This window comes from Eufriesea mexicana, unplaced genomic scaffold (genome assembly GCF_001483705.2).
Source record: "Eufriesea mexicana isolate 0111107269 unplaced genomic scaffold, ASM148370v2 scaffold202, whole genome shotgun sequence".
Classification (NCBI taxonomy): domain Eukaryota; kingdom Metazoa; phylum Arthropoda; class Insecta; order Hymenoptera; family Apidae; genus Eufriesea; species Eufriesea mexicana.
The window spans coordinates 1,449,443-1,460,442 of record NW_016908372.1 but is presented as its reverse complement, the minus strand read 5'-3'; the positions used below and the strand labels follow the sequence as shown (position 1 = coordinate 1,460,442).

Genomic DNA, 11,000 nt, shown 5'->3' with positions numbered 1-11,000 from the left:
ATTCCTGCTTGCTAGATGCAATTGAAGCGATAGAATCATGCTTGAACCACCGTTGTTGGATAGTACTCCTGTGACTCGTGACATTCGAAGAAACAGCCGACTCATTGTCTTTTGCATCTTTTCCACTATTTCCTCGCGTTTTACTCAAATTCGAGCTTTCTGTTTTCTCGTGGTTCTGGTAGTTAGCGGATCATCTTCATAATTCTCTCTTTCATTTCTCTTTTCCTACGATCGTATACCTAACGAGAGACCAACGCAAAGTAACGTATCCTATATCGAAATAGCGTTAAATGTTGCATGGTGCTTTTGTTCATAAGTTTGAGAACCGGCTATCGACGTAACCATACCCGTGGAATGTATTCTTCATTCACCATTAGTAGTATGAAATTGCGAATGGAAGAACGCTGCTGACACTCTCCTCTTCTTGTTTCTTCGATTACGTTGCGAAGATACGCGTACGTTGCTTATTCCAGTTTTATTTATTTTACAATTTAATGACGCATAGACACAGTTACTCTTGTAATCATTTTTATATTCCGTAAATTTTCGGAAATTTAAATTCTCGAGAAAGTAAAATGCTTAAATCGTTGTTGTCTTATTAACGGAATATATACAATTCGCGTTATGAATTATTCACGTTGCGCTTATAGGAAGTGAAACTTTATTTCGCTTAAAAATGAATCACGTTTAGTGCCCTTTACTGTTTAAATATTTATAATTAGGAATAAATAATTGAACATTTATATGAGTGACGTATTCGAATTTTTTCAACGTAATTAATAGGAAGAAAGGAACAGCTGTCTTTGACGGTAAACTGACGCGAACAATTTCATACTCTCATCAGATGATCCTTTCATTTTGTGAATAACAAATCCACACGTGATCCTAACGAAGCAAAATAATTGGATCTTTCCATACCAAGAATTTTGTTGAATGTTCGTTCGTTGGAACACATACATTATGTAAAAACGTGATAAAACGCCTCGTGTCTCTGGGAGCAAATCGATTCATCTGTGTTTTCAAGAATCGTGATGTAACATAGTACATATTCATCCCCATTTACGTGATACACCCCTTCTCACACTAATTCCAGCGATACAAACATGATGTTCCACTGTGCACTCTACTTCCTTTTTTTTTTTTTAGCGATATAGAGACTACACTTTCCTATGGTGATTGTAGACACTGATGTACTTATATGTAATGACATAGTAGATAAGTCACGTAGGAAAGACTGCCCTTTGTATCATATCTTTTTAGGTACCTCTCTTGTGACTCGTATGCGTTAAAATCACCGTACTGTTTAAGGTGGACCGGAAACGGAAGCGGGCAAATCGTATACAAGTTATTTTATAAAATTCATTATAACGCTGTAGAGCTATTTAAAAGATGGCCCTTAGGAAAAATAGAACAGCGACAATATCGATAGGAAAAATATAGCGAGTAACGAAAGCAGTGATTTTAATTTGATTTTTCATTATATTAATAATAGAAGCTATGGACGAATGATTTCTAAATTTATGATACAAGTATTAACCCTTTGCACTCGATGACTTTTGGCTAGAGAAGAGTAGAAATTCAAAGATTCTCTACTAAAAAGCTGACGATACTTTTTTGAGCAGTAAATAAAGAATTGTATGATAATAGAATTGTAGAATTATTTGATTTCGATACCTCGCACACTGTTACATTGCATTAAATTTGATATATTAATTAATATCGATCTTCCAAATTTTATGAAATCGTGACTGAAGCTCACCTTTCGAGTGCAAAGGGTTAATATTGTATTAATTGTATTATTGTATTGTATTAATAAATAACAATATTAATATAATATTGTTATTAATATTGCAAACTAGTGTTTAATTTTCGTCATATAAATCAGTCGTACGTTAATAGCATTGGTTTAAATCATTATTTTTAAATATATCGAGAAGTTTATTTTGCAAATAAAAGCATTGCGCTTTAGTATGTAAATTTTCCAATTGTTGGAAATCGCATTTTGAATGCTGATTTGCCCATTTCCGGTTCAGAACGTACTTGCACTATTTAGTGATTACCTCCGGCACTTCCGGACCACGTAAATTAGCGTCACTATCACTTGCACCACATATATGAAATCTGTGTTATAACTAATATATACTTACTGCTATCTCCATATCGTAAGATTGGATTTCTTGTATTAGTGAAATTAGAAATGATACCAACGATAACGTGTAAAAGCGAATTGCTTGCACCATTCTTGTCGCTGAGTCAGTATGTCATTCGTAGAGTTTAAAATGTGAAATGTTTCCTCATTTTTTTTCTTCTTTCATTGAATAGTTGATTTTTACCGTTTATAGATTTTATTCAACGTTCAACGAAGTTTTATTTAATTAATAGCGACTTTTGATTAAAAGTCGAAAGCAGATCTCTATTATTTTTCAGTTGATTTTGCTAAATCGTGAAAGTATTTCATTTCCATCGTTATGGAAGCATATTATCGCGTAAATTAATTTCGCATATATCGGTGTAATTTATATTGACTTTAGAAAATCATTACTCATAATTTTCAATTGTTTACGTTCAATTTTGTATGCTTGTTATTATCACGCTGTTTCGTTTTCCTTCTGTTTATGTTTTCCATCAATCTTCGTTTCATTTGCAATTTTTATTCATACGTACGAATTATTTTCTACGTGTTTGTAGCATCCGTTATATGTTGCGTTATTTTACAATTGGAGCATGATTAATGCAGACGGTTATTTACGTTTGTTTGCCTCGGTTCGAAATAGTCTTTATTGTTCTTAATTTCCAATCAAATTTAAGCATTATAGGATAGAAATTACTTCGTTATGTTCGAGTATGCGTACTTTATAAATACGAATGCATCGCCAATATTTCTCATTCTTATTTCTTTTACGAAGATAGAACAAATACATAGGATAAGTCTTAAAATTATTTCTTTTTTTTTTTTCAATAACTCGTAACAATTGTTAAGTGAACCACCGGAAAATATCGACCATGTCGATGAGTATAGTCTCGTTTGCCATTAAATTGCACGCAAAACGAATTGTACTTAGAAAAAAAAAACTAATGCACTTGATCACTTTAATCATTCTCCAATTTCCGTTCAACGTTCATCCGTACAGTAGAATTAAAAAATGTGTGAGTCCACGGTTTTCAGAACCGGTCGTATGTCTTAAATAACGAAACTAAGAAGATATTACTAACAACGACGCATTCTCATGTACAGTGCATCGAGCTTTTGTGATTAATCATTGTCACTAAACGCAATGTTACTAAGCATCGTCGAGCACAATTTACGTTAAATGTTTGTTGGTGCTCTGTCTTATAAATGTTATCTTACAGAAAGCAAACGGAGAAAAAAGAAAAAAGAAAGAAAAAATGAGACGGAAAGAAGCCAAAAGCTTTCGTTACGGTGCTCCTCTAGCGAACGAAGGCTAGGAATTATCGTCTCCTGATAGCACTTTTATTTCTAATTTTTTTTTTTTTTAAATTTAAATTTTCCTTACTATCTCTCTTTCCACCAAGAACTTCATCGTGCTTGAAAGTCATGATAAATATCCATGAACGGATGGGCCGCAGGTATCGATTTGTTACAGGATAAGTCATTTATCGAACCTATGTCAACGCAATATTGTAAATACCGCATTTTGTAATAAAGCATTCATCCTGTTACCTTTGACTAACTTTTACGTTATGGCTTGCACAATAATACACGATCTATAAGTAACCACTCGTGGTACGTTTACCATCGATTTACCGATTAAAGAGAGAAAAATAACGACGATAAAAGGACAGGATATGAATAGAAAAGATAAAGGGAAAAGGAAGATCGTGGCTCGTTCGTGACGTGTGTCAAAAAGATCTGACGAATTCGTTTCGTTTTGTCACAGGAAACGCTAGCAGCACTTCGGAGTTCGTGAGGCAAGAATTGAGAGCGATCGTTGGCGCACGAACGCAACAGCAGCAACAGCAAAGGGTACCTAACAACATTCAAAACAACCTTTCTGGTCAAGTATCTCAGGACGATCTCGAAGCACTCGGTCTGACGTTCGAAATGTCTTCTACAGGTACGTCCGTGGAAAGAGGAGATTCGTTTTCCCTTTTGAAAGTGGTGTGTCAGTCGAGAGGGTTAGTCGAACAGCTTGTGAAAGAGGGACGGAAAAGAAATTAGTTTCGATTTCGTTTCTTTCTTGCTTTTCAAAAGTTCCGAAGATCAATTCGATTAATTGATAAAACACGCGATTAATTCGAATATTCTGATTTCGCCTGATCATGATACGACATGGAGGAATTTTTTTCGAGTCGTTTAACGATCTTCATTGGTTCCTCGTTACTAACAAAATCGAAGAAGTTGAATTTTACGTTCCGCTGCACATTGTTCACGGATTTTCAATCGCAATTTCTGTACGTTGTAAATAGCGCATGTAACATGCTGGAAGCTGTGAAAAAGTATTACAGGGATCCTGCATATTATATTTGACATAAACTCTCGCTTGATTTATATACGTACCATTTGATTACACTGCGACGAATTTCGTGCTAGTCCGTGAGATTTTTCGTCACAAGGATATCACGTTCTCGATATTGTGAAAAAGACGATCTAACTTAAATACACGTATATATATCCTCGTATCATCTGAACCTCGACCTTGCCGAAGTAAATTCCTAGGAAACCGTGTAGATAAAATCTGTCGTTGGAGGGACGAATCACGATTCAGCAGTAAATGGTACCAATAGAACTGCTTTTTCGTCTAGAGTATCGAGCCACGTAGCTTCACGTTTGTCAATCGTTGTCACGTGTCATTTTGTTGCCTTTATTACCGATTTTACCGACTTTATTGTCGATTTTACCGTCATTGTCCTTCAAATTCCGCCGTTTTGCAAAATTCGCGCGCAGGAACGAACGCACAGCGTTTCGTTGGCATTGCTCGCGAGAATCTTCTGAACCGTCTGATCGCGACCAGCTGAAAAGTACCATTCGAAAACGCATTCGATTCGATCCAGTGCTAATTCACTCGGCCTTTTCTATGGTCATTGTCTCTCGCTCTCGTAAGTGTACAACCGACACGCGAATTTATCGACGGTTTGAAAACGGCACTATGGCTTTTCACGATCGGATTCGGCTACCAGATCGGGGCACAATGGCCCCTTGAGACTACGCGAAAATCGACGGTGGTGACGAAGAAACGCGATGATGATCCCGATAGCCCGTATCTCTCTCGTGTGCGTGAGAACAAGTATAGCTATGTGTGTGCCTATCTACATATATGTACAGGATTGAAAGGTGTGTGCCCTACACACGAACACGAATACGTCCGCTTCTTGTAAGAAAACGCATTATCTCTAATGAAAGATTGGTGGTAACGCCTACTGTTACAATGTCCTAACTAGGTGAGGCTGTGGTTAGCGATGGCCCTGCCAAGAGCTGGGCCATTGGGAGTGCCGGAAGTGCCCCCTCGTCCTCCAGGGTAAGACCCTTCCGACAATTACTTTTACGTATACATATTATATATATACATATATATACATATACACTTATTTATTTATCTCTCTCTTTATATATATATATACAATATTTTTTTTCTTTTTTACAAATTTACTTTCATCTGATTTTGTATGCTATGTCTTCCCTTCTTCGCTTGGCTTCAGAACTTATTGTGCACGACATGTTTAATGAGTACTTTTTTTTTTCTCTACGCACTGAGCGTAAAACTTGTAGGGGGTATTTTAGCGCTCTCTCTCTCTCTCTCTTTGCATGCGTCACTTTGAACGTTGTTACGTTTATTTAATTATTTAATTCTAGTGCGTACGTGCGTTCAGTAGACGTAAGGATACGTGTGCATATCTGGATCGTTGACGCCGAGGCTACGTATTACATTAAGTCGAGATCTATCTGTTTTGCATCGTGAAATGGTATTTTTCAGGCCACCTTTGTGTCTCTCTATCTCTTTTATTCTTTCTCCGTCGTTTTTTCACCTTTTTTTTTTTTTCTTTTCTTTTTCTCTCCTTTTTAACATCGTTTCTTCCTCTCCGATCCGAACGAGAGTGAAGGGTATTTTGACTTTCCACGGCCAGAGAGAGACCATCTGTCCTCTGATGTTCACGGATATACACGGTTATATTGACTTTGTACGATTGACAGCTGCGTGGTCGTACAAAGGATAACACCGAGTTAGCTTGTTTGTCTAGCCAGAACGCGATCAGCCGCGGTTCATAACTTTCCTTCTCTACGGTGTTTATTTTTATATATTCTTTTTTTGTATTTTTTTTTTTTTTTTATTTCTCTACTTTCCCTTTTCGTTTCTCGTTGCCGTTGCGTTTAGAGACGCAATCGTAGTCGAGGCATGAGTTATTTGGAGTGCAAGTATCGGAGTAAAATTGGTATTTCGTATTTCTTTCTATACGTATCTCTTTCCCGAATATACCTCGGTTACGATCCAATTTGAACAAAATTTTTTTCACTACTTTCATTGGATTGGAATTAAACGCGTAGTCGCGTGGAATGGAAAGAATATAAAAGTAGAATTATTCAAACTTTGTTAGAATTCTTGGCGAAATAATTAATTTTTGGGTAAAGGGAACGATAGTTAAAAAATTCGAACAGTATCTCTGTAAAAGGGTTGGTTAATCAGGGTAATTATGGTTATCGAGCTTAACGATACCGATGTTCCCGGAAATTACGCAGAAAAATTGCGGTCTAAGATTCAACTGGTTTTTTTATTACTTAAATTCTCGATTCACGACACACGGTTTATTTCAAGTTTTACACTCAGTGGCAATTCGCGAGGCTGGGAAATGCAACCTTCGCCTCTTTATATAACTGTGTCAGTACGACTAATATCATTGTTGCAAAACGAGAGAAGTAGTATCGAGAAATTACTGGAAAGTCTTTAATTACGCTCGTTAACGTTTCATACGATCCAGTGTCATATCATTCTTATGCATAAAACTAATGTCTATTCTCCTCGATTGTATTAACTGCTAGTAACCATTCAGATACTTCTTGTTCGCGTGTTAGACTAATGCAATGCAAAGCTATGCAGATATTCCGTTCAGATACTCTTGTAAATTCGTATAATTTTTTCAAATTAAAAAAGATACGCTGGGATAGCTACATTTTTTAAATTTACTCGTGTAGATACAATATTTACTATTTTATTTAATTCCAGGCTTTTCATTTTTGTTTTTTTTTTACGATTAATTAACACGTGTTAATACGTATCTATTTTATGGCTAGGAGTATCTACTTCGTAATGACTTTAGAAAATTTATTTAATACCAACACGATGCTATATTTGAAAAAAGAATTTTTCATCTTCGCTATTGTTCCTTGCGACTTCATTCGATACCTTTAAATCGCAGCAAAAAGAAAATTATAATTGGAAAATACATTTTTTTATTCAACTTCAATGGTACTTGGATCCTTTTTGCAAAATTTCTTTTACTCGTAATACAACTTTTTATCGATTCAATAGAAATTCTCGTAACTTGAAATTTTTGTCATTACGAGTCCAGGGAAAGTGTTAAAGCTTTGATACTTTTCTGAAAGAAACGTCGGAAAATATTTCTCTTCTTTTCTTCTCTTCTTAGGAAAAAAGATAGTATTCAGGTAACAAGACGATACGGGTTGAAGATGTTTATATACCCGATCTGACATTTCTATTCTTTTTTTTTTATTTCTTCAAACGCTGCTGTGTTATACGAGAAAGGGAACGTCTAGTTTGTTGGTCGATGTTCCTAAGCGCAAATACGATCGGTGCGGAGACACGTTGTTTCCTCTTTATTCTACAGGGTGATGGTGCCGTAAGCTTCAGCTCATTCGAAGTAATCAATATTAATCACACTGCCATTGTTGTATCGTGTAACGTACATTTAGTATTGTAATGCTTTTTCACAGCGAGCCAAATGGACATCTAAGCGCGTAGCTCCTTATTACTATTTCTCTCTCGTATGCTGATTGCTCTCGTTGCATGAGGCGCAACTATCGTCGCGTTTTAAGTTTCACGCCGACGAGACCGGAAGTGAGTCAAAGAGAACGCAGAAGCCTCCGAAGGCCAGTCGCGAATATTCATTCTATTAATTAAATTCCAACTTACCTTCTTTAATGCAATGCGAAGTAGCTGCCTGTAATTTTCGCTCGGATAATAGCAATTTTAATCGCGTGTTAAATTAACGCGTTCAACGCGATAGTAATTTTAGCCGAATTTTTCCGATCCGTGCGACGATCGGTTCGAGTTATTTCAATTTTAATTATCTTATTTAGCGAAATATCAACAGAGAAATATAACGAGAAATTATTATTTCCTTTGTGTATTCTAGAAATTGGTATTTGCTACGCGTTCATGTCGAATATGATAAAATTATGTAAATAAAGAGAAACGGGCATTGAATTTTCGAATAAAATATTGAAATAAATGTCAACTAAATTTTTTAACATCATTATCGCTGTTGTAGATGCAATATTTCTTTTCTAGAGGTTCTCGGCTATTTTACCTTAAATTATCACGATGAAATTAAGATAAATCACGAGTAGATTTTCATGACTGATCTCTACTGTCAGTTGAACGCGTTGATACGGTTTAACGGCCAACGATTGATTCAAATAATCGGTTTAATCATTTTTGTTATCGAAGATTGGTTAATTAATCGAGTACTGGGTCCGCAGAAGCCTGTTGGTTTTATTTGTATATTAGTCGAAAGATCGAAACTAGCAATTCTTCGACGATTCGCGATAAGTTCAGTGTAGCTTTTTTAACGTTTCGTAAAGTAACTGCTTTTCTATAGAAAAAGAAAGAGAAGACAGAAAGTAAGACAGAAATAAAATAGCTCCGTTTCTTTCCTCGTTTGTGGCCTCTTCTCTTCGAGTATCGTCGATTCGCGAACAGCCAAAACAAATCTTTCTTTCTCTTCTTCGTTTATTTTTCTTTTTTTATTTTATTTTATTTTATTTTTTCAATTTTTTTTTTAACGTCATTAGACTAGCGGCCTTTGGTGTGCATTGGAACTTTGGATGTATAGCGAACATATGTGGCTTCAGTACAGTTTTCTTTTTGAGTTTTGACTTTGCGTTTGCCTCCGCAGGAGCATTCTACCAGACCGATATCGATCGATTTCACGTCGAGAACTAGACGAGATTTTTTTTTTGTTTTTTCGTTTATCTTGTGCTTTTTAGAAGAAAAGGAGTACTCAAAAAGTTTGAGACACCGTACTCGGTTCCTTGTCGAGAGTAAATTGAATATTGTTTGGAAGAAGAGATAGCGTTACATTCACTGCCAATATTACTATGATATTCGATTCCAGAGTTAAAAATAAGTGAATATGTTTGACGTTTGTATGAAAAATTGTTTTAATAATATTACACTAAGTTTTCGATTTGAGTGGGTCGCAAAATTTTTGAGTACTCGCGAATACTAAACAGAAACGCATTAGTTTTGAATACGTAGTGTCACGATCTCGGGTTTTAATAGATACTCAGAATGTAGGTGCTTTTGGACAGACTACTTACCTGTCGTCGATACTACGCGAATTGATCAGTTGCCGGTTAACGATTTAACTCTGTAATAATTTACAATAATTCAAGTTTCACGATACACCCGGAATGGTGTTGTAAAATTGACACGAATCTCTTAGCAAGTTGACTTACTATACACTTACTTTCCTCCGTTTCACGCGAGACGATCTATTCGAAATTTTACCTTTATACGTACACGAAGTATCCTTCACTTTATTATACTTTCGCGCGAAACATTCAGGTCCAAAAGACTCCATTATGCAACGCACGTAACATCCTAAAGTCAAACTTCTTGCAAGCGCAAAGTGGAATAACTATTTTACATCCTACATCTTACCATGTAGCACATGCGCAACAAGCTTGCATTATGCAATAAGAATACATGACTCACGCAATTCAGTACATCATCATCCTCATAATTCTCGTCACACAGTACTCTGTCCAATTTTCTCTACATTCTGAATTAATCAGCAATCTTAAAAATGACAAAGAAAGAAGAAAAAAAAAGAAAAAAAAAAAAAAGAAAAAAACTGGTTGCCGCTATCTTCAATCTGTTATCACAATAGCGAATAGGAAGCAAGACACGTAGACTAATCAGACGGATTTCATTTTGCAGACTTCTATGGAGGAAGTGGCTCGAGGTGATCCGAAGGTGAACCAGTCGTCACTGTTACAGAAACTGTTGTCCGAGTGACTGCCGGCCAACGCTTTGCACGGTAAAGGAATCTATGTAATATACGTTTGAACGCGAAACCAGAGACAGGAAGAAAGAAAAAGAAGCCAAGGAACGTGAGAACGGAAAAGGAAAGGGAGAAAGGAAAAGGGAAAAAGGCAAAGAAAGATAAAGATGGAAAGGAAATCGATCACACATACACGCATGTACACCCTATACGTAATGGATACTAATTGTATTATATGTAAACGCTGCATCACACGAAGTCAGTATTCAGATACGTATCACCAAATACAATTTCGAAGGAGGATAAAGAAAGCTAGACCGCTGCGCCGTGCTCTCCGTGGCCTCTATGGCGTTGGAACAGCTCGAAATCGCGGAGCATGTCACGGAATGTCGACCAGTGCATCGACGTTAATCTCATTCGAACTCGAAGGACCAAAAGTTTCCGTTTCTCGTTTGGCTGTGTCGAGATTTTTCGGTGATCGTATTAGATTGTCCTCGGCCTCGTTAACGTCGAGACGAGACCGTCTCGGTTTCAGTGAGGAATGTACGAGGAGCCCGTGGATCGGTGTTGGCGAACGATCGAAGCACGACAGCGGATCGAAATTCGTGAATTTTAAATGTAAAACAAGAAGTGGAATGTTGATATCGCGGTTCGTTGAACATAGGTTGGAAATAGGGATGGGGCGCGGGGAGCACGTGGCACGATAGTGCGATGTTCTTATTTTATATATATATATATATGAAAAAGAAAGAAAGAAAGCCTTTCTCGGGGCATCCCAGCTTCGGACGATATTTGAGTAT

At 36.6% G+C, this 11,000-nt stretch overlaps 1 protein-coding gene across 1 annotated transcript in view; it reads left to right on the top strand.

The window, feature by feature from the left end:
* Positions 1-10,888, top strand: part of LOC108555617 (histone-lysine N-methyltransferase 2D) — a gene marked incomplete at its 5' end in the record, with an annotated part of 22,649 nt that extends 11,761 nt beyond the window's left edge. Inside the window, 3 exons of the mRNA XM_017911384.1 lie at positions 3,900-4,076; positions 5,401-5,477; positions 10,137-10,888. Coding sequence (XP_017766873.1) covers positions 3,900-4,076; positions 5,401-5,477; positions 10,137-10,214 — 332 coding nt within the window. The remainder of the gene's footprint in view (positions 1-3,899; positions 4,077-5,400; positions 5,478-10,136) is intronic.
* Positions 10,889-11,000: the final 112 nt, after the last annotated feature.